Source organism: Oratosquilla oratoria, chromosome 21, assembly GCF_046742065.1.
Source record: "Oratosquilla oratoria isolate Oo_2021 chromosome 21, ASM4674206v1, whole genome shotgun sequence".
NCBI lineage: Eukaryota > Metazoa > Arthropoda > Malacostraca > Stomatopoda > Squillidae > Oratosquilla > Oratosquilla oratoria.
In genome coordinates this window covers 18,322,277-18,347,540 of record NC_134797.1, presented here as the reverse complement: position 1 = coordinate 18,347,540, position 25,264 = coordinate 18,322,277, and the positions used below count along the sequence as shown (strand labels likewise).

General features: G+C 41.4%; 1 protein-coding gene across 5 annotated transcripts in view; it reads left to right on the top strand.

Moving 5' to 3' along the window:
- The window catches only part of LOC143036724 (CCAAT/enhancer-binding protein gamma-like), a 90,570-nt gene that overhangs the window by 52,866 nt on the left and 12,440 nt on the right, over nucleotides 1–25,264 (top strand). For 4 of the 5 annotated variants that reach the window (XM_076204370.1, XM_076204371.1, XM_076204372.1 and 1 more), the window contains exons 2-3: nucleotides 21,829–22,062; nucleotides 24,815–24,909. In XM_076204370.1, coding sequence (XP_076060485.1) covers nucleotides 24,815–24,909 — 95 coding nt within the window. In that variant the 5' untranslated portion in view covers nucleotides 21,829–22,062. Of the gene's footprint in view, nucleotides 1–21,466; nucleotides 21,615–21,828; nucleotides 22,063–24,814; nucleotides 24,910–25,264 lie in introns of those variants that run through there. The other variant, XM_076204373.1, reaches the window with a different exon arrangement.

Sequence of the window (25,264 nt, the reverse complement as noted above, 5' to 3'; positions counted from 1 at the left end):
TCAGAAAGAACAATGTTCTCCTTTAAGATTGTTTAGTTTCTTCAAAGACTTGGGCGTGGTGCCAAGTGTGAGTTTCGCCATGTAACTGGGTCTGGGGCGTTTATGTACATTGTGTTTACACAGATGAGTGTTCCAGGATTGAGAAAGATCTCGTAATGTCAACGGCCTCCTCCTCCCTCTCCATCTCTCTCTCTCTCTCTCTCTCTCTCTCTCTCTCTCTCTCTCTCTCTCTCGGAAAATTGAGGTGGACTTCTCGATAGTGAAGCATTTCAGCATAACGGATAACTACTAAGATAATATAAAATATATTCATTCGATGATCTTCAAATTTCAGTGAATTATTTAAAGTCCAGCTGTTTGTGGATGTAGGTCAAAGGTGACGACGTGGAGAGGGGGCGTAGTGTCGCTGAGCTCTCCATACACCTTAAACCTGGAGATGTTTTGCTCCTTTCAGCTGAATAAAGTCGTCTGGCTTTAGCCAGAATGAAATATCCGAAGTGTAACACGATTATAAATGAGCTGAGGTGGTCCTACAATAATAGATAAATAAATTAAAACAAATAAAGATAAATTCCGTCGCAACCGAGGGCCATGGTTGTAAATGAAATAGCAGCCAGAAGTGGCACCCCTCCCCCCCTGCACGGAAGGAGTGTTTGACGGAGAGGCCTCGCCTACGCACACAGCAAATCCACACTGAATATCACTACCACAACGTCCGTATTAAAAATAAGAAATTGTCCAAGTTTTTTTTTTTTTTTTTTTTTTTTCTTCTTCTTCTTCTTCTTCTTCTTCTTCTTCTTCTTCTTCTTCTTCTTCTTCTTCTTCTTCTTCTTCTTCTTCTTCTTCTTCTTCTTCTTCTTCTTCTTCTTTTTCTTTTTCTTCTTCTTTTTCTTTTTCTTCTTCTTTTTCTTCTTCTTCTTCTTTTTCTTCTTTTTCTTCTTTTTCTTCTTCTTTTTCTTCTTCTTTTTCTTCTTCTTTTTCTTCTTCTTCTTCTTCTTCTCCTCCTTCTCCTTCTCCTTCTCCTTCTCCTCCTCCTTCTTCTCCTTCTTCTCCTTCTCCTCCTCCTCTTCCTCCTCCTCCTCCTCCTGAGTTTTTGGGGATCCGAAAGGTGCACGCATCGTCTTGGGGCTGTTGTGGTCTAAGCGGGCTCTGCACGATCAATATTATTGCGTAAGATTGTTGAGGGTGTAGGGATGGTATTGAAGAGGCACACGTGTTTGACCTGTACATTTGGTGTCTTCAGTATATTGTGTCATTCTTCAGCACCATTCCTACACCGACAATAATATTGTACAATACGGAATGTTGCGGAATATAATTGATCGTGTAGGGCCCACTTTTAGGAAGATGTTTACATGATAACCAGGTAGATAATCGTGTCTGCGTTGGGTAGCTTGATACTTCACACCCGAAATTGACGTTGTTCTGCAGGTGGGCCCATCATGACGTCACTTCCCACAACAGACGTCCATAGCGAGTCTAAGGCCACAGCCACACAAATTCCATCACGTACCAAGGTAAAGGAGACGAAATTATGCAAATGTTAAAATTGTCTTGGAGTAAGTGTGTGCATTTTAAGCATTATTTCTCACCCTTGTAAATATGTATGGCATGAACACAAAGATGTACCCTACACGCGAGCGTGTATTTGTTGAAGCGAGTTTGTTTCCCGCTAACAGTCGCATTTTTGGCGACAGCCGCGTCGAACTCGAGCTTGTCCGTACTCTCTTGTCCTGGAAGGGTTTTTAATTAATCCCGTTGTGATTGCTTGAATCTGAATAATTATAAGTAAACGAAAAGGAACCTAGAACTTTGTCAGTGAAAGCCACCCCTGAAAGAAAATGTGCGCGATTGCTGCCGGCCGTATAACCTTCCTATTCCTTCTTACTCCACCACTGAGCCGGCATGTGGCTGAACATGTGCTCTGGGAAAGTTTTTTTTTTTCAACTTTGTTCCATTGTGGTAGCCTGATTTTTTAGGTTATTACTGTGCAAAAAAAAAAAAAAAAATGCGTTCTGACGACTTAACATTCCGGATTTTTTTTTTTTTTTACTGATATCAGTTGGCACGTGTGTTGGTTCGACACCTCGGATTCGGTTTTAGCGGAACGGTGCCTGCGAGTATTTGCGTTTAGGGAATTCCACCAGTAACGAATGAACAACCAATGCCGTGCATGATCTCGATTTTTTTCCACTGACTACCGAGTGCAAAAAATGCATAACACAATTGCTGATCACAATGAAGCGATGAAGTGAATGAAGCGCTTGTGTGTATTGATCGATTGATCAGATTCTGTCACGAAAATTTGCTTAGCATTTTACGTATATAGTGCCACGATTATTTGATTTGCTGGACGATTTACATATACTTTATGAGTGTGCCTTGCCATTGAATAATTGAACCGAATACTGTGAAAACTTCACCTTTTTTATTGTGTGAAGAATAGCGCTGCACAATCTACGACCCGCAAAGTGCCCACCACCATTACCATGGTGGTGGGCACTTTCACCATGGTCTTTGGATCACTTGTTGGACTCTGCGTGTGTGTGTGTGTGTGTGTGTATGTATATATATATATATATATATATATATATATATATATATATATATATATATGTGTGTGTGTGTGTGTGTGTGTATATATATAATATATATATGTATATATATATATATATAATATATATATATATATATGTGTGTGTGTGTGTGTATATAAAGTACAATCATAAATCACGTCTATTGATACACATTTCCTATCGTGTTCATCTTTGGTGAGTTGTATCAGACATAGCCTTATCACATGCATGATTTATTTTTTCTACATATTTGAAGGAAGGCAAAAAAAGAGTAAAAAACTATATACAACTGAAATATCTGCAAAGGATCAGTATGAAAGGAGAAGGGAAAAAGCACAAGTTTCAAGTAGCTTGCTGGTGGAGGGGAGGCGTCGCGAAATTTAATTTACTGTGTAAGTCTTCAACAGGTGTTAAAGTTGTAAATAGGTGTTACTAAATTAAGTCCTATTAGGTGTTGAAGCATCAAAAGGAAGGGGTTACAGAAGCTCCTAGTGGAGGGAATGGAAGAGAGAGTGGATTGATTGTCTCGCGCAAAAGCAGGTGATTGCACGGATAATAATGGGCCAGAGTTCAAAAAGTCTAGTGTTGTGTGGATTCCAAAGGAATCCTGAAGAACAACGACCATAAAAAGTATTCATTGGTGCGATATTGCAGCGTAGAGGGAGAGATCAGTGGGAGAAGAAACGTTAGGGAAAAATTATTTGGGTTTTGTCTCGCGCAGCGTTGAGGTGAGTCACCCCTAAACGTGAGAAGAATATTTTAAGAAAACCTTGAAAATTCGCACGAACCTCATCAATGCAGTGGTGTACAGTGGGAAAGCATGGTAGGAATTTGTCAAGTGTATAACGAGAGTGGTTGCATAATCATGCAGAAAACAAAAGTGCATCATGTGTTTAAATGCATTCTAAACTCAACTGCATTGCGTTGGCGACCCTTGAACGAGGTGCGATCCAGTCGGGCAGTCGACGAAGTTGTCTGCTGGTTTCGTGAATATGTGGCCTCTGTCGTTTGGTCTTAATGTTGACCTAAGTTACAAACACATATATGTGTATAGATATATATATATATATATATATATATATATATATATATATATATATATATATATATATATATATATATATATATATATAAATCGAAAATCGTGTTCACGTAGTTCCAGCGAGTTCAACTCGCCTCAAATATTTTGAATCACTGAGTGGCATAGCTCCCTTGCCCCAACGGGAAATGACGATTGTTTGGGAACCGTATATTCTTGATACATATTCCTTAGCTGTGAAAATGTCAGAAAAGGGAAGAAGAAGAAGTGGGTTGGAGCGCAGCCGCAGGAAAGGAATCAGGCGTCTCCTCTCCAAAGTAACTGTTGCTGCTCGGCTGCTGCTGCTGCCGCTGCTTCCCTGGGCGGTGGATAGGATGCTGTTCAGGAGGAAATCCTGGTTGCGTCCCATTCCGATGCAGTCCGCGCTGCCTTTGGATTCCTCTTGCCTGCTGGTTTACCAACTCTTCTGCTTTGCCTGCCTGCCTGCTTGCTTGCTTGCCACGTTTACTGCGCAGTTACGCTTCGTTTGCTTCACGACTACGGCTGCGTCTGCTGCGACCTCTTTTTGTGTCCGGCTGGGCGTAAACAAGAGAGCAGATGCATGTTGGGATTGTGTACCAGGCCAGATCCGTCGGCGTTCTTTGTCCAGTTCGCTATGGCTGGCGCCAGATTATTTTATTCGATTTGGGAAGAAGAAGCAACAGGCTTTGGTGAAATTAGTTTTTTTTTTTTTCTTCTTCATTACCACTTACATCCCTAGGGACTCTGTCGCGAAGAATAAAGGAGGAACGGAAGTGATCAGCATTCTTCTTTGAGTGGAGGTCTCCAGATATAAAAAGAATGGTACGTGACTCGGGTCTGTAGGGTGTCATTAATGCCCCAAAACTATTGACTAACATTTAGAAGTCCTTATGCGGGGAGGTGTCGAAGACCTTCACAACAATTTACCCCCGAGACTGTCCCCAAGCTGAACATAATGGGCATAACAACAACAACAAATGTAAGCATGTTTCCCCCCAGCTGAAGGGGCTAAAGTCAAGGCCGAGAAGCAGTTTATCCAGTTGTGGATGGATGGAGGTGGAGGTGGCAATACCGAAGTTGGCCTGGATGCCCTGCTTGGCGCTCCCAGTTCAGACACCAGAGACGTTGATAGAGAAGCTTGCAGGAGTGGCAGGGGAGGCGATAGTACAATGGTGACCCGTGGAAGAGGTTTCGAGGGACATGGTGTCGTAGAGTGAGGGATAAAGTATTCGTGCTCAAAGCATCTTCAGCAACTTCCATAGTGGTAGTAGTATTGATAGCGTTAGCATAGACACCATCACCAGAAACATTGCGAGGATGATCACTAGCTCTAGTTGTCGGGGTGTCACCGGTGATGCAAACAAGTTGGTGTTGATAGTTGAGCAGGCATTGTTCGTATGGTTGCCGTGATCGAGGGAAGTCGTGTGGTGGACGGAACCGGGGTGGGGGTGGGGGGGATGGGGGGGTCCTCGTGGCGGTTGGGGAGGCAGGTTGCCATGTGCACGATGACGAAAAGAAATACAAATCAAACCAAGTAATACAGGACAAGTTATATTCGAAGACATAACCACATATTTTTCATGATTGTGTTATAACGCATTGATGAGACCCCATATATGTTTTGTGAGCAGGGTTTTCCAAAGAACGCTGTCCTCTTTTGCTCGTTTGACCCTGTTCCTGTTGACGGTTGGAGACAATTTTTTTTTTCTTGAAAGATTATACGTGGAATCCTATAAGGACAAATTTAATGAAAATGAAGCACCTAGTAACCCTACAGAGCGTCTGTGGTGAAGATTATACGTCGTGCGGTGACTGTTATGATGATGAAATACTCGAAGAGTTATGTGCGGGGGTGTTGGTAGGTAATGGTAGCATAGTTCCTAGCATGGCTGTGTGTGCACGTATGTGTGAGAGAGAGAGAGAGAGAGACTGATCAACATTGTGCTGGTTAGGTTAGGTAAGTGTAAGGAAAGGTGATGGTGGCGGTGGTACTGGTGGCAGTGAAACGGCGCGGCGCTGTGGCGTGGCGTGGCTGTGCAGCCCACCGGAGGTGGCGGGGTACAACATGCAAGCACGGCCCAGGATCCGCCCCACAGGACCCGTCAGGCAGGTCGGGTCCTTGCCTTGCATACCGCCTCCTCCTCCTTCTCCTCCTCCTCCTCCACCCCGTATGCCTCCATATCATCCCTGTTTCTCCTCATCCTGTCTTTTCCCACGTCTTCCCGTTTCCTCGTCCTTCCCCTCTCTTGATCCTCCTATTCCCTTCCTCTTCTCCCATTTTTCCTCTCTGCCCCCCTTCTTCTCCCCTCACCCCTCCTCTCCCCTTCCCCATCCTCGTCTTCCCCTCCACCTCCTCTCTCCCTGCACTTCCTCCTCCTCCTTCCCTGCATTTCCCTACAATTCTGTTGCTCCTCATTATCCCCTTCTTCTTCGTCCCCCTCCAGCTCGTCCTTTTGGTCCTCTTCCCTTTTCATCTCTTCCTCCTGTCCCACTTCCTCTTTTTCACCCTCATCTTCTTCCCCGTCCGTCTCCCTCACCCCCTCTTCCCCCTCCTTTTTCGCTGTCTTCCCCACGTCTATTTCCTACCTCTTTTTCCTCTGCCGCCTTCTCCTTCCCCATCTCCCCTTCCCTCTTCCCCTCCTCTCCTTCCCCTTCCATTTATTCCCTCTCTCCCTCCCCTTTCTCCTGCGCCTCCTTCTCCCCCTCCTCTTCCTCACCTCGTGCTACTCACCTCATCTTACCTACTCGACGAAGGTCGACCGTACGGCGCCACCGTCTGCCCTCGCTCCGTCACCTATATTGGAATGTGTTATAGATAATCCACCTCTCAAGAATGACCTCAAAGTGATAATAAATTCGTGCAAAGGATCTTCAGTCCTTTTGCGACGACCTGGTAGACGTGCGAAGACAAAATATTCTTGTGGGGACCCGGAGGCTTGCTATTAAAGAAATAAATTGGCCGCTCCAGCAGAATTAACTAGAGAGAATTCAAAACACGGAACCTCTTCTGCCCATCTTTCCTACATGTAAATCCTTCAGCACCTAACCCATGAACACCTAGAACCTCCAAGGCCGAATGAAATGGTCAGGCTTTAGCCAGGACCTGATCTCTCGGGTGACGGCAAATACTGACGGGTTTTAAGACAGCTCTTGCGACGACACCCCTGGGAAGTGTGGGGCCCCTTTGCATGGCCTCGCCTCGCCTCGCCTCTGGTACATTCGCTCGCTCGCTCGCTCGCCTGTGTTGTTTCCCCAACGTCGGTCTGCCTTTTCGTTTCACCTTGATAGCCTCCTGTGGTCCTGTAACGTGGATGTATGGCGCAGGGTCGTCTTCGTCCTTTTGTCAGGAAATTGTGTTCCATCCCTCCCTCCTTCCCTCTTAGGGTGAGGCCTAATTTCTGCATCTCTATTTTTCGTTTCCTCCTCCCTCTATATTACCTCCTCTTCTCTTCCCTTCCAGTCCCTTGCTCTCCTTTCCTTCCCCTGCTTTACCTTACTCACCTTTACCACTTGGAGATCATTATCCCTTCCCATTTGCCTTCCTCCCTTTTCCCTCTTTCCTTCGTTTCAGTTGACTTTCTTTCCCACCCCCTCCCCTCTCCTCCCCTTCCCTTCCTCCCCCTATCCCCATTTTGTTCACCCGCTTGTTCTGCTCCAAATTACAGCAAACAGTAAATACGTTGATCGAGACCTCCGCCTTGCCGCAAACCCGTCCATCGGCTTAGAGAAGAAAAAAAAAATAATAATAAATGCATCACCGTGCCAAACAAGTTGTTCCGGGTGCTTTCTTTCACAACATTGCACTTATTGCAGTACAACCAGAGCCTACCCACCTCCCACATCCTTCTTCACTCAGCCTCCTTGTCCATCCCCGTCTGCAGCGACTCCTCATGTTCTCGCCATGAGGCTGGCCCCGAGCGCCGCCCTTCCTCTCATAACCCCGTCCCTTCCCCTCGGCAGTTTTCCGGGGCGCCACGTCTCTGCGAGAAACGAGTCTGGGAATCGCCCGTGCATACTTCCTTCGGGCTGTTCCTCGGTCCACCTCCTCTCGCTCTCTCTTATCTTCTCTTCTCCTCTCAAGTCTCTTCTCTCCTATGTCTACTGTATTTCCTCTATTCTATCCTCTGTTTCTCTCTCTCTCTCTCTCTCTCTCTCTCTCTCTCCACTCTTTCCTTCTCCCAAACTCTCCACTCCTCTCTCTCTCTCTCTCTCTCTCTCTCTTTCTCCACTCTTTCCTTCTCCCAAACTCTCCACTCCTCTCTCTCTCTCTCTCTCTCTCTCTCTCTCTCTCTCTCTCTCTCTCTCTCTCTCTCTCTCTCTCTCTCTCTTCTCCCTTTTCCCAATCTCTCTCCTCTTTTTCTCTTTTCTCCGCGTTTCCCCCTCACCTACGCGCACTTCTCATCTCTATTTGCCAACAATACGATGTTTTACCCCTTTTCGCCTCATTTCCCACTACTAAGAACAGGTTCTTGGTAGTTGTAAACTTAGTGTTTTAATACGTTATATAATCGCCTAACATGCAAAACTGGATAGGATCGTATGAGTAATCTGTTCCAAGGACTGTTGCCGCCTACCTTGAGGCTGTGGATTTCTAGTCATTGACACTTGAAGTATCAATGAATGAGGTTAATTTCATGTGCCTTCGAATGCGTCAGACACTCGTCAGCCATTCCACGGGCATTGGTTGCAGCCTCTTAGCTGACGACGACTCCACGCTGACCAGTCAGTGGAGTGACCTGCCGACCTTCAGTGACACTCACATAGACGAGAGCCACCATCGCCACACAAGCAGGTCTAAATGGTGGAGCGATTTCTCTTGTGTCACATCGACCTCGGCCCACGACCTCTGAAGCACATACGAAGTATTCTGCCTTTGTGATAGTGTGAGTAGGAGGGAGGAGACCTCTTCGCCGATTGCAGCCCCTAGGGTCGGGTGGATATTTCCTCCGGGAGTGGTTGCCAACTCCTCCTTGAGGCGAGTGGGTCCTTTGACATGATATACTAGGGCCGGGGGATCCTATCACCCGGTTCTCCTGAAGATGTGGCACCATGGCAATCAGCCGTCGACTGGCTAGACCCCCGGAGAACCTTCGTGCGCTTTCTCAAGAACCCTCCCTCCCCCCCCCCTCCCTTTCCAGTGCAATCCTCTGAAATGAGAGAGGGCGATCCTACTGGGACCGGACTGTTGTATGGTTTAGGTTCTTGCGGGGAAACGTAGTATGCATTCAAAACATTCGCTCGCTCGCTCGCGCGCACCCAAAGTGGGTAGGACCAGATCACTGGGTGAGCAAGAGAAGGTGGGAAGACGGGTTTTGGGGGTAAGTTTGTTGTCTTGTGTGTTGGCAGGTGAAGGCGGGGTGTGCTGTGGGGGAGGGGGCGACTGTCTTGAGAGCGGATACGTGTCTTGGGCCTGCTTTGGTTAGACCAGGGGTTCCCAAACTTTTCAGCTCTTCAACCCCCTAGTAAAGTTTAAGATTTTCTATAGACCCCCAAACTACGAATTCGCGAATTATGTCAGTTTATTATTATTATTGGTGTTGTTATTAATACTAGTAATATTATTATTATTATTATTATAGTTATCATCATTATTATTATTACTATTATTATTATTCTATTATTGTTATTATTATCATAATTTTAGTTATCAATAGTGTCATTTTGATCCGATATATAAGGGATAAATGGCAACATTCAACAAGGCGACGGCGTTCCAATAATGATAGAGACACTTTCACATATACATACATATAAGTGTTCTGAAATAAATATTTATAATTTACCAATAGCTTTAAAAGTGATATTATATATTCTTTATTATATTACTATAGGTAATATTCAAGCCAATAATATTACACAAGCTCATCTTGATGTTCATTCACGATGTGGTTGTGTGTATGTGAGATTCTCCCTACATACACAGAATGGGGACGATTTTCGACTCAGAGTGAACTGACATGGTTTTTCTTCAAGTTTAGATATTGGTTGGTTGATTATTTTCACTTTTTCAGTACGGGAAGAGAACAGGGTCATTTCATGCTAACCATTTAATTTTAAAGACTGCCTTTCGACCCCATAGTAATTTACTGACCCCTTTCGACCCCCTAGCAATCTACTGAACCCTTTTTCGACCCCTTCCGACCCCTTAGATGGTTTCATGAATCCCTGGGGGTCAATATCGACCCCTTAGCAATCTACTGACCCCCTTTCGATCCCTTGGCTATTTGTCGACCACTTTGGGAACCCCTGGGCTAGACAGTTAATATTACTTTTTGTGCCGTCATATGTAATTTAACCATATGTGTGTGTAAATAAAAAAAATTATCTGTCATGTTCTGAGTGATGTTAATCGGCTTAAATGAAACCCTTGGACACAAAGGGGTTTAAAAATGCTATCGATTAAACTCGTGAGCAATCACGTGGCACATGAACGCACGCATGCACACACACACACACACACACACACACACACACACACACACACACACACACACAAAGTACAGGAATGGAGTAGGAAGTGGGAGATGGAGTTCAACACTAAAAAGTGTAGTATAATGGAATTTGGAAAAAGCAAAAACAGAATAATAGGATCATATAAATTGGGAGAAGAAGGAATAAAAAAAATAGAGAATGAGAAGGACCTGGGAGTCATTGTTATGAATAATATGTCACCTGAGAAACATATAAATAAGATTTTTGGAGAAACTTATAATTTGATAAGAACAATCAAAGTGGCATTTGCATACCTGGATGAAGAAATGGTGAAGAAAATTCTAACCACTCTGATAAGACCAAAATTGGAATATGCAGCAACAGTATGGTCACCAAGTACAATTTTTTTTATAAAAAAAACTTGAAAGAATACAAAGAGCAATTACAAAATTGGCACCAACACTCTCAAAACTATCATATGAAGAGAGACTAGCAAAACTTGAACTACAGACATTAGAGCAAAGAAGAGAGAGAGGAGATTTGATAGCTATTTACAGAATCATGAAAGGCATAGAAGTTATTGATAGAGAGAATCTGATAAAATGGGATGATGGAAACACAAGAGGACACGGAAGGAAAATCAAGAAGGACAGCTATAGAAGAGATCTGAAAAAGAATAGCTTTCCTCACAGAGTAATAGACAGTTGGAACAAGTTGGATGAAAAAATAGTGTGTGCAAGAACAATACATGAATTTAAAAATAGTTTAGATAAAATGAGATATGGAGACGGGACCCCACGAGCGTAGCTCTCCTTCCCGTGAAATACAACTAGGTAAATACACACACACACACACACAATACTTGAGATAGCCTTTGCATGTCTAACATGTGGGACTTTTTCTTCTTCTTTCTTTGAAGTGGACTGATGCGGGCTCTTTCATGGATTAAGTGGTGATGAGTACATGTTATATCTTATGCATTTTGTTCTAGTTCGCTTTTTTTTTTTTTTTTTTTTTTTTTTTTTTTTTTTTTTTTAGCTATTTACTTTGGCTCACGACATCTTTAGCAGATTTACTGGTGGTTAACGCCAGGCTGTTTTATTCATTAGAGTGGTCTTGGGTTTCTCCTCCTCCCCCCTCCCTTTCATCTGATCTATTTTCATCCGATGGGAAAGCATGCAGACATTTCTAAACAAGATCCGGTAACTTCATCCCCCCCTCACACACACATACACGCTAATGAATCATGAAGTACCTCACTGATTTTTTTTTCGTTAGCACGTGTTCAGTTTATATACTTACGGCTGACTCAATGTACTTTTGAATCGGTCAGTCGTACCTGCGGACGTCCCGAGAAGGGAACGTAATTCGGAGAGTTTGGCCCCTTGGTGAAATGACTGGGAGTTCTCCTGACCAGTTATGTACTGGGCTAGTTTTTTTCACCCTAGGCCAGGGACCTTGGTACCTTGTGATAGCTACTATTATGTGGCCGTCGCCAGGCGATTTTATTTTGGTATGGAACGCCCACTCCCGTACCCTCAACTAAGGAGGGTGTGTGAAATGAATCTTGTAACACCCTTTCCTTTATGGCGACATGACGTCACGTTTTCTCTACATTCTTGATCTTTTCCGAGTTACTGACGAAGATAATAACAGTGATGATGTACAACATACTGTATAGTTATATAGCATATTTATGTATTGCGTATATAAATATACACTTTATTCTCTGGCGCCAATTTAATTTAAAGAAAATCCACGCCTTCAAGGTTAGAAAGCAACATCTGGATTTTGTGTATTTTGTTTTTTCGCCAACTGCAGATCGTATGGGATATTTGACAATAAATTTGTATGCAATCATTACTTTGGTTAGAGTAACACCCCATTTTTTCCGACTAAAGATTGATCTTCACTCAACAGTATTAATAATTTTTAACTTTACCAAATTTTATATTCTCCATAGCCCCCCTCTTTACGACCCATAATTTCACACACTCGGCACGATGGCTCCCTAGGATGAGAAGCTCCTTACTATTTCCTTTTGTGTAAATATATGTTTGAAAGTTCAGGTATTTGTATTGATACGAGGGCAGGGTTGGGTCCAAGTATATGTAGTTGGACATAAGTACAGGTTTCCATGTAATTGTACTTGGATTTTAAAGTACAAACGAATACATTGTATTAAATAAAAATCTTTATGCTGTATGTAGATTCTAGCGAACTTTGTAATAATATAATTTGATACATTGTTATGTTTAATGCTCTACGAATGAATGACAGGGTTTTTTGCATCACATTGTAGATAAGTACAATGATGTACATGGACTTTAGTACATTGCAAAATGACTACTTTTGGAAAATATCGAGGCACTTAGACTGAAGTACAGTCGCCTGTACTTGGAATCAACCCCGATATGAGGTAATCATTAATACGTAATTGATTTGTTACAAAAACGCTGATAAATGGATTGGCAGTCATGATTGATGTTTCGTTAAAAATTCCAGTTTTTTTAATCCTCATTAATATAGTATTTTTTTTTCAATTATTGGAACATTAAAGCTAGGTGGATGATATTACTAGGAACTGGGTAAAAATGTAAAATAACGTGAAGGTTTGTAAAGGTCGCGTTATGGACAGCAATGACGTCATGCCGCCTGAGACTGGCTAAATAGACGCTCTCATTGCTCATCGTATTTGGGAGAATTTTAATTAGCGAGAGCCGTGTCTGTGTTCGTTTGCCATGCCTGCACCACTGCATACTGCATCCATGAAATTCACGGCACAGCTTTCGCATGAAGATCTAGGATTGAGTCAATGGATGCCGGTGACTGTCACTAGCCTTGACTACCCTAGTATACGAGGCAAGTGTGGTCTTGTCAAATTAATAATGATATTGATAATGGTAAGAACAACTGTTATATAGAATAAGATTCAGTTTTGCCAAGCTAATAATAATGATAATATAAGATAAAAATAAAAGGCAGCCTTACCAGCAGTTCTTGAAGGTTTGGCTATTGAGCTCAAAGAAGCAGTTAAGTTTCGTTTAATTCTTTTAGTCTTAGAAGAAAGCAGATTTGGAAGCAACGGAGGGTGTTGCTGCGAACCGAGGGAGGCAAATTCGTGTCGTGAAATTTGCTTAGTCGTGTGTAAAAACTAGAATTGTCCGGCAGACGACGTGAAGGGCAAGCAGACAAGCAACTGAATTTGATTCTAGTTTATACCTGTTGATGGCTCGTTTTGGTTTTGTTTCTAGCTAACGTAAATGTATCTGCTTTTATTCTGGCTAGCGCTAGGTAATTCTAGCCAACGCCAAGTTATGTTTTTCATCTAAGAGAGAATTCCGGGTACGATTGTGTGAATATAATAGTATTCCATGCATTCGAAATTACGTAAATAAACTTTCACGGCGCAGTAAGAATAGGCCATGGGTGTTACGTAATGTGAACTCCATTTGCTCTGCGTTGCGGAGGCGGTCAGAAAGCTGAGGATGTTAACCTGCAAAACAAGCGCCAGGTCTTGGATTCCACAGTAAGTGCAAGGAATTAAGCTTTTGCTGTTGGTAAGGAAATGTGTAGTGACAACATAATGAATGTGTAGTGACAACATAAGGCTGAATACGGAATGTTTTGTCCCAGTATTTAGCTGTGGCAGAACACATTTGCGTGAATCCCGCCTTATACTGCAGGTGTTACAATTGCTTATCTAGTCTTTACCACGTTCCGTTGGGCACTATCCTGCTTGATTGCTAAAGTGCTTAGCGTAAGGCGGCATCAATTGCCACAGGCATCACAATTAAGAATGGTCTGGTGTTATGTAAGACAGCAAAATTTATTCATCGTAACTATTGTACATGTTTAATTGTAGCTCTATATATGATAACAGTATTGGAAAAATAGTGGAAATAAAAAAAACACGATATGGCAACAGTAGTGTCGGGCGGTAGCATCGGAAGGGTTGGTACGCCTGTTCGTACTCGGTGACTTGTGTCTAGTGCAGAATTTTCTTTCTGAAATCGTTCTGCATAGAAATAATTTCAATATGCATTGACATGTAGTGTTAAGGTGTTTTATTTTGGCACATTATTATATTTCAACTCGAGAGGTATTAATTTCGTTAAATGGAGGCAGGCAATTTATATGTTTTTATATGTTTATTTTTTTATTTGTTGGGGCGGGGGCACAGTCGTGTAGGGTATCAAGAATAGCTAATCATTATGAATATGGTATGTGCATGGTTTTAGCAGTTTAGTTGCGTACGATAGGTAGCCTACGCAGGAGTAGCATGCCAGCTTTAAATAGCGTGCTCTCGTGTTGGCGTGTACTGTATTGTAGGGTGTCTTGTTCAGTTATTTTTCAAAGATTGCCTTATCCATATTTCAAACGTTTACTCTGTCCAATATTGATATACGGACAATTATTCTGCAGTGATTGTGTAATAGCCAAGGGAATATATATTGTGTGTTTGTATAGGGTGTGTGTCCAGCGTGCATCGCAGTGCCTGATCCTGCATTTCTGTTACGTAAGCTCGGGTTGGTAAGAAATGTAATCGTCAGCATTGTGTTGACGGATATGTGTCCTTATGGCTTACGCACTTCACATTGTCATTCACATCCGTTATTTTTATTGGGATCTCGGACGGCGTTATTTATATATTGGTCGTTCCTTATTACTTGTATTTCGATAAGATTGTGAGTGTTTTCTTCATCAAGGTTTTATATCTTTTGACATGACTTATTACAATTGGATACGGAAGCGTTATTTACTGCGCTGTGGTTATTGAAAAAAAAAATCCAGTCGATACATTTCTGTATAAATTTTGTGATGGCAAATTCAGGAAATTTATTCGGTTGTGGAGAGGTACCCTGGCTTGAATGGAAACTGCATCGATGCATCTTCCTCGGGGGGGGGGGGGTTCGATACCACAGGCGATACCTGACGTAAAATTGTTACGCTGCGCAGTTTGCCGTCTGCAGAACGAATATGGTGGCAGTCAGAAATATATATATATATATATATATATATATATATATATATATATGTATATATACTGTATATATATATATGTATATATACTGTATATATATATATATGTATATATACTGTATATATATATATGTATATATATATACTGTATATATATATATATATATACTGTATATATATATATATATATATACTGTATATATATATATACTGTATATATATATACTGTATATATATATATATATATATATATATATATATATATATATATATATATATATATATATATACTGTATATATATATATATATATATATATATATATATATATCGACAGGAACATTGAAAGGGTCAATCGACAGGTACCTAAGTTCTCTAAGCAAAATCTAGCGGCATCGAGAACGCATGTTCATTGTCAGTAACACTGAAAGGATCGTTAGAGATAGGGTGCCTGTTCGCTACTCTAGTGATTTTATTTGCGTAGATAAAATCGAGCAGCGACTCCAAGAACAAGTGTGGTTTTTGACAGCAGTGGAAAGGTATGTTTAGTCCACTCCCAAATGGGTACACAATTTGCGCTGTGCGGCGTTCACTTTTATCACATAATTGAAGCTCTTACGTTTCAGGCCTTGGTGATTATAGGTGTCCGCTCACAACAGATTCAGAATGAGTTTTTGCACCTCTGAAGATCTTCAGGGTCGGGTCGTCCCTTGCGTACAAAAAGGATGAGGGTGGAACTTCAAAACCTGATGAGCTAAAAGTCAACCACAGCGTAACTTCAGAAATAGACATCATTATACAGCTAGACAAAGTTATTAATTAGTTATAAAACACTTATGTTCCTAAGGGACTGGATACTAAATGGACTAAAATAGGGAACTAAATATGATATGAAATAGATATAAACACTATACTTGGGACTTTGGTTAATTGTTGTCGTATATGTGGTCGTAGGATACCCTGGGTCACTAATGGTTTCAGAATGCTCAAGGTTAAATAAGCTGGAGGATTTCTTATATCATGTAATTAAGACCAAGGTCATTATCATTCGGGACTAAAAGTAGAGCGATATTGATGCAGTTGTAGCAGTGTTCCGTAATAACATTATAAAATAGAACCGTTGCGTAGTTGTAGATTTGGTAGAGTGAGGATATATTTTATTGACATAAGTATATGTAAAGGATATAGACATTTCATTTTTTATATTTCGAATTCAATAAATATTAGAAGAAGAAAAAATCACAGATCCGTACGAATTCCTCTGTTTGAAAATAAACTTTATACATATTTTCCCAAAGGAAAGTGCATCATAGACAACCAGACTGCGTCCATAGTAATCACACATATGCCCTTGTGGCAAAACTCCTCGCAGACAACCCCTACAGCTAACGTCCTTGCCACTTGTCACACTTGGCTATGGGCTGAGGTAACATTTTTGTCCCCCTAGCATGTCCTTACTCATGGTCTGTACCCCGTTTGGTGTTTTTTGGGTAGTGAGGCAGAGGAAACACTCGTGTCTATTATTATAACAGTTGAGGAGGATGAAAAGTCTTGGTCGCAGGGAAATGGGAACTCTGGGCTTAATGTGTTCAGTCTGGTTTGTCTTTTAAACCCGTTTAGATGAGATTCTTCCCTCAATTTAATTGAATTGTCTGGCGGTAGATAAATAAACTATGGGTTCCTCCCATAGGCACGAGATTTTCAGTCAAATAATTCTGTAACGGTTATTTGTCCTAGTGGCCTAGTCGGAAGAGTGCTGGTCTCGCATTCGCTTAGTTGTAGGTTCGAATCCCGCACTTCTCCCCGATTCCCAGCAGTCCAAGAGGACATGACAAGGGTGACGGCTCCGACCGCAGCCACGCGCCTTCTGACGTGACGTAGACTCCTGACCTAATCATGGTTCTCTTCCAAGAAGTCTGTGACCCAGAGACATGGGATTGGGCCATAAATCACTTATCAACTGTAGTGTGTGAATATTGGGTGGTTCAAAACGTGTTTCCCTGTCTTCTGTGACAACTTCGTGAGCTTCGTGAGTAGATATGTTTCCCTGCAGCGGATCCTGTGGCTGTATTGTTTTAGTGCTGGGTGGTGTCCGGAACGCATCTGGATGCAATCTGGCCTTAACTAGAACCAAAGTCTGCCAGTGGCGTGACGGTAGTAAAGAGGTTAATTGAGGTTAACCTACGGTAGGAAGAACGAAATATACTAAGTACGTCACCGAAGCGAAGAGGAACTTGAACCAGAGGTGTCTGTGGCGGTAGAACACCCCCGCCTGACACGGTCAGTCCGGTTCTTTGCAGCACAAGATTGCCGCTGTATCCAGGTCTGCGAACCGATCAACGCCCGGTAGTTCCTTCAGGATGTAAGATAGAAGAAGAAGAAGAAGCGCCACCACTATGTCAGTGTCATTTGATAGCACCCGCAGTGCTCTTCCGCTGCAACCTTGGTCCGCAACCGAGGCAACATGAGGAAGGAAACGACTGGCAGGTCTGCTTCTTCACCCACCTGTCTCCTGAACTGCGTTGTGGAGACCGCAATAGTGACGAACAAGGAGGGAGGCCTCGTTATCAGCCCTGGATTGGAGAACTCGTTATTAGAATGCTGTCATGATCACGTTCATTGTCGCGAACCAAGAACTGATGATTAGAATTCTGGGCTCAGGATGTATCTGGCTGAGTTATGGTGCTCGTTGCCCGATACAAGGTAGCCGTGGGTCTCTACCGAGAGATACTCTAGGTGACAGTATACACGTTTATATAAAGATATTTTTCTTTGTGTAAACATATTCTAGGGAGAGAGGGATATTCGATCGTCATATCCACTTCTCCAGCTACGAGTAGGAGTACAACACACAGGATACGAATTGTGCAGATATGTGAAGCTGAAAGAAAAACAGTCCGGGTGAGTGATGTCGCCAAATGTAGAAAAACGAGAGTATTGTTTGTCTGCCTTTTGGCATGAAATCCAGGAAGCGGAGAGTGTTTTTGCCGAATGATTTTTCACACACATAAGATTGAATGTCTTCGAGCAGGTTTGACATGTCTGTTTGCACGTAGTCCGTCATAAAGTAAAGGTTTTAAAACGCAGAAGATTTTGTACTGTCTTTTGAGCATAATACTCGTCTCAGCCGGCTGACTTGTTACAGTCTCCAGTGTAGGAAAATATTTAATTTAAATTTGATGGGACGTTGCGAAGCTTCTTCCTGCACGGGAGTAATTTTCCTTGCTTGAACATGGGCATGCATACCGTGTATACTCCTGACATCTTCATCAGCAAGGTGCTCTTAGTCATTGTAAGCTTTCTTCAAGTTCATAACTGCTACATACAACCTTTTCTCTTCGAATCCATTTTCCGCTACCCTAACATCCATGCCAGCTATTCATCGCCTTGTCTTTCGCTGTTTTAATTGTCTAGTCTGTAATGCTCAGTCGGCAAATTCTATTCTAGATTAAGCACTCTGGTTTCCTCTCATCTTGCTGTTTGTCCAGTAGTGACGCTTTTCCTCCAGCATGCTTATCTTCTCCAAATTCCTTTCTCATTTATTTATTTGTTTAGGCTCTGCTCCTTACCTCTAAATTGCCTTTTCGTTTAATTGTTTATTCATTCATTTATATATTTATTTTCCCCTCATTTTCCTGCCCAAACCTATGTAAACGCTACTTTTTCCATTTTGGATTTTAGCCTCGCGCGACGCTGACCGATGTGTGAAAGAAATAATTGACACGCTCGGTGCGCAATCCGTTATGGTTCACTGAGAACCAAATTGGCCGCGTGAAATACACTAAATACAATTGGTCGTAATTATCATTGAGAACAAATTTAAACGTATGTTCATCATCTTATGGTATGTGCATTATTTGTAGTGCTCCGCAGAAATTCCAGCCTTTCTGTTACAGAAACGTGAGATTGCATTGGTGTGCAGAAAGGCATGAACTTTCTAAGGGAGTGCACGGGTGTGGGTGGCGAGTGGGCGGCCCTGTGCTTGCAGAAGCCGACGTGCCGTCAGACTTAAAGCGTATTGAAGCGATTCCCAGGGGATTAGGGAGATAAACAGTATCATCCGGTGCTCCAGCCAAGCACCGATCTTGCCTTGTCGCTCAGTCACTTTAAGTCCCATGCATAACTATGGGGCGTTAGGGGGTTAAACCTTCGTCATAAGTTGTATTAGTTTTTCTTATTTTGGGAGTTTTTGTAATCTTAAAGTCGTGTTTTTACTTCCAAAAGTGTGTTTACTTACAAAAGACTGCACGAATGACACTGGCAACGGATTCAACTCCGCGGTTATTTTATTTTATTTTTTCGTTCATATTTTTATCTCTATAACCATCGCTTCACGATAAATGATCACTTGTGGAACCTCCCACATTCTTTTCTGAGGCGGATGGATTAGTTCACTCCCACTCAAAAAGACATTTTGGTGAAGATAACTTGATGGTTTAATGATAAAAACAACCCATGAACACAGCAGCAACTCTCTATTCTACGCAGAGCTAGAGCCTCAATTGGTACATTGAGCATGCATATGCATGCAGGACTAACCAAGATGGCGTTCGTCACGTGACGTTCTCTAGCCGGCGGAGACGTTTTACTGCCAGCGTACGCTTTCTATTGATTTTTAAGTTCAAATTGCGTAGCAGTCGATTTGTAACATTTGAAAAACATGAACGTATTGATTATGCCTGCTTTTTTGGTAGGGATTTACGTTTTTCTTCCATCTAACCCCCCCCCCCGCGCAGTTGTCCCTTTCCACTTTTTTCCATCTCGTCCAGTATCGTGGAATATGGGAAAACAACCGCCATATTGAATTAGAATAATTGCATAAGAGCAATGCACCAATCAGGTAATAAGTGGAAGGAGCAGAGTGAGAAATGTCGGGAAATACACCATGTCATATGATTTTGATAACTTATTAAAGAGTTAGCGCACGTACCACTGATGTGTGTATGATATACACACAAGACTTGCATAGAATACGACTTTTTTCTTTTGCCTGGGAAGCTCTCGCATGCAATTCAGGATGCAAAGGTCATTTTAGTATGACGTGTAGTGCAGTCTTCAGAAGCGGCATTGGACGTGGCCTAAATGGGCGTTACTATTGCCGAGATTAAAAGTGTATATACAAAGTTGCTCTTGTTTTTATATATACAAATGTGCGTCAAAGGCTGTGGCATATCTCCCATGGCAACAGGCGACAGCAGCAGCAGACCACTGCGTCGTCGATGTGGGAGTTGGCTGGCAAGATTATTTTAGTCTCTTTGCACTTGGCTCATAGTGTTCTTTAACGAACTGCTTGTGCTCTTTTTTATTATTTATATACCTGGGCGAAATGTGATGTAATTGCTACACAATTATTTTTTATATTGAGAGTAGCGACATCCTGCTTGATATGACAGATGAGCGCAAGAAAATCCACTGAGATTCAACGACCAAATATAGAACTTGAGAATAGGGCATAGGGTATGGGACATAATGGTTGTTGATGAATGCATATTACCTGTGTAGTACTGGGCTGTGATTGTTCCTTTAATCTACCATCGACAATATAGATTACGTGCTCTTAACGGTAGCAATATTGCTAGTGTAGCAAATTCCTGTGTAATATTAGGGTGCATATATATATATATATATATATATATATATATATATATATGTGTGTATATATATATATATATATTATATATATATGTATATAATTATATATATATTTATATAAATATATATATATATATATTTGTTCCTAGTTCTTGTATCTCCTGTTGAGCAGTATATATATATATATATATATATATATATATATATATATATATTGGCATAGGGATATATCTAGATATACTGTGTAGGTCATTTTCAGAATTATTTTACTTTGACGTGGTTTTGTGAATTCGTGTCCAATTTCTTAAATTACTACAGCAAAGTTCCAGTGTATATTCAATGTATGGCCCCTACCTTAATATATCTCTTATTTTGTACTCGCTGATCATTAGGCTTATTTATTACAGTGTGTATGTTTGTATAATACACACACACACACGTATATGCATTGGCCTATATCCTATGCCCTATCCTAAATATCATCATTGGAAATCAAGGATATAGATTAAGTTGGGGCTGTACATGAATTTGAGGCTAGGTAGGATAATTGATAGAGAATAGGAGGCGGGACCCAACGAACAATGCCCTTCCTGTATAGTACAGTAAAGTAAATAAATACATACAAGAATAGAAATTGGTATAGGTCACTGACCACCGAACAGTTTTCTTGTATTCGATTATTTATCCAAGCGCTTCTGTTGTTCGCAGTGACTGTGACCTTGATAACAGCAACAGCTCTGACGGGTTGTACTCTGTAGTCAGTGTAGCGCTAGTTGCCTACTTGGCAACGCACGGGAGGGTGAGGGGCCTGTCGTGGAGAGTGAGATGGGTTCTTGAATTCTCTGGTGCCAAACGGTGTTGTCATTTGCCATAGTATTGGTCAATAGGAAGCAGGTCCTGCCTAGTCTGCATGCAGAGAAGGTGGCGGTTAATTCCCGTGAAACTGAGAAACGCTCGAATGAAAAAAATGAGGTTAGGGCATAGCTTCTAACGTTTGTTTATATTTACACGAGAATTAGCTCGGAACATGCGGTCTGTGTATAGTGGTCACTTGCTAGGGGAACTTGTCAGTGTATGTTCTTAGAGTAATGGTGTGTCTTAAGGAAGTAGTGAACATGGGTAGTTGTAATGTGTGCAGTGTTCTTCGACTGGTTACGTGTTTCCTAATCAGTGACTATTTTTGCAGAGACAGAGAAGTGTAAGAGGTTTGTGCTTCGGGGGGACAACCCCAGGTGACTGAGAAGCTCCACACGCACGCCATCGCGAAGCAGCAGCAGTGTTCCCAAAGCAAGAAGGAAGTAGCTCGAACGGGGCTCCGTTCAAAGAACGCTCCACGGAGGCAAAATCAAACCAAAGATAGTTGGAGACAAGGATCACAGTAGTCAGTAGTCAGGCTGCTGTGTTGACTTCTTCACATAAGGTAAATAGTTTATATGAAAAAGTCGTGTAAGATCGCTGTAAATAGAGTTTTCATTGTATTCTGGTGACATATACGTGTATGTCATTAATAGTGATGAATTATAATGTGTATAAGTAGAAAATAGGGCCATCAGTTGCTGTAATTGTCATGAAGAGTATTCAGAAATTAAAGGAAGTAATGCTGAAAGTACATATATCATGGTCTTTGTAATGGATATATATATATATATATATATATATATATATATATATAATTTTATGAAGGATGCTTGCTAGCCAAGCAGGATAGAGCATTGCTACTTATGGTGGACAAGAGTGGAGGCAGTTCAAACCCTGTGTATCATTAAGGGCATACATTAAATTCATTTCAAAAGTCCTCTATGAGGAAGCACTGCTCTAACCTCCACAGAGAGAAGTTCATGTCACCAAACCACATAGATTGTAAAAACAATTTCATTTGATATTTCCTGGTATAGGGTATTGACTGGATAAATTTTATGCAGCAGATATTGTAGGGACTATGGACCAGTCATAGTGCATAGTTTTAATATTGGAGACTAATCTCCATGCAAAGAATGCTTACCATTGTAAATTACAACATCCTTCCTTTCAACTACCCTCATTAAATCTTAATCCATTTCTTTAACATCATATTGTATTCCATGGATACTGGTGGCAAAATGCAAATAATTATATTGCAAATTTTGTTTTAGACATCAGACCAGCTGAAAAGATCCCTCCCATGACAATAACCACACCAACATGATAGTGTTTAGCTTTGAAACAGAACAAAGACAATAGGTCTAGCCAGAATCAAACTGTTATTAATCCAGTCACCACACTGAAGATCCAGAACAGCTCATTATACCACTCAAGCCATACCCAGATGCTATAGTATCTATTCCTTCAGTGACCTGTGGCTGTTGCTGATTACCTGGGAGCCATGGATCTACTGCAAGAGACCTAGGGCAGTGGATTGATTGTTTGATTCTGGTGTTTTCTATCAATTCTAGTAGTGTGAAGTTGTTCTCCATTCCTGTCAGTCTTTACAATATATTTGTACGTGGATACCCAAAGGAGATGGCTGAGTCAAAGTATACACCCAGTCTACATCCATCCCATACCCATCAGAACCTCATTCATTGTACCTTCCATAATAGCACCTCATCATGGGTGGGTTAGGCAGTGCAGTAACACAGCACTTCCACAGCAGGGTGCAACACTGGAGGTATTTGTGATTTGGTTTAACATAATGATTACCCCACCCCACCCACCCCCTGTCAGGAGGCTAGGATGGTGCCCCTCACAGAGGACTTTGTAGCATTGAATTTAATGACTCATGCTCTTGGTCCAACTTGCTGATGGGTGTGTTTGAACTGCAGTCATCTTGACCTCTGCTGCTTAAATTCCTCAAAGATATTGATACCAATAGATGTTGCTTCAAGGTTCACTGCCTGGAAACAGCAGCCCCACTGGTTGGCATTGGTCCTCATTTTTTATCATAGATATCTGAGAGGAAACTTTGGAATATTATCCATGTATACAAGTGTGGGACAGTCTCTGTGTGTATATTAGTTGGAGGAAGAGAGCAGTCACTGATTGTTGGCTCCATGTAAAAGGTGAAATACAGTTGAAGTTGAGAGAGGTTTTGGTGTCTTGGTGTCTTTGGCTTAGTCTAGAGACCAAGGAGAGGGGTTTTTCAAATTGTGAAATTAACATGGGGGACAGATGATTCTTATGTTGATATTGCTGGACCACCATATGCAGGTACTCATTGGTCCCTTAAGATTGTCTTGTATATAAAGTAAAGGAATTGTTCTTTTCCATAGTATGCAAGGTGCCTATCTTGAGGAAGAAAGGAAGGTCTTGAATATGTCCAGATGAAGTGTTTAAGAAATATAGTACATGTTACAAAGATGGATTGTGAGAAATGTGGAAGGGAGGCAGTGAGGGGGGGGGTGGAAAGTGAGCTGCTGGAAGGTAGATCAAAGAGTACTGAGGTGGTTTGGCCCAATGAAAGATTGAGAAAAGACTAATAGAAAAAAAAAAATGAAAGCAGAAGTGGATGAAGTGAACTTGCGAGGAAAGCCAAGAATGAAGTGGATGGATAGAGTAAAGGGTGCATTGGTTGCAAGTGGAGTGTCTGTTAAGCAAGGATGAGGGAATGCAAAAGTTAAAAGTGAATGGAGGGTGGTTGTAAATTGATGAAGAAATGCAGTCTGAAGGGATGTTCTTGTCTGCTCTGTAAATTATTTTCAGTTGGATGAGGATGGTCACTCAATTTGAGTTGCTCTTGGATGAAAGGTTATGCATGTAGTGTTGTGACATGATAATGTAACATGGATTTTTATTGCAAGGAAAAGGGTACAAATAACATTGTTTATTTGAGGGAACTGAAGTGGCTGTGTATGCAGTGATTTTTTTTTTTTTTTTTTTTTTTTTTTTTTATAACCATTATAGAAATTAGTCAACATAGGCACGGAAGTGTTTATTTCTCTCTATCTCTCTGCCTTTCACACATAATAACAGTGGTAATGTCATTTACAGTTTTGGCTGAAATAACTAGTCAAAGTTTGTTCCTACATGACAGCTCACAAAAAAGAAAATTTTGATGTTCAGTCACAATTATGTGATGCTACCTAAGATTCTAGGAATACATTATAAGTACTCTGCAATTAAAATAGCAATCCAAGTTTAAATAACTATACTGAAAATAGCCTTGTCCAATATTTATTGGGATTTATCTTTTTCAGATGGCCCCTAAGAGTGAAGGGATGAATAGTGAAACTGGGAATAACAGAAGTGGGACTCAGCGTCGCACTGCAAAAGACTCTGATGAATATCGCAGGTGAGTAAAGATACCATGGGGTCATTGTTTAGGTGTTGTTAAAAATGATAGAATTGTGGGTAGATGCGAAAATTTGCATACAGATGATTTGGGACACCATGATCATAAGAAAGTCAATTTGAAGTATTGGAACTTTGTGCCCATTTTTTACACACAAATGTGTTTCCATGTTAGGCTGTGGACCTACGTTGAGTGACAAGAACTTCTTTAAATGTAAAAATCAGTCGGGATGTTTGGATCTACACTTGTGTGTTTTATTTGGATGTTGTGTTGAATATACACTAAGGGATTGGGAAAAGGTAAATGTTGAGAAATAAAAGTATCAAAATTCCAGTATCACAGGTCTTTGACAAAG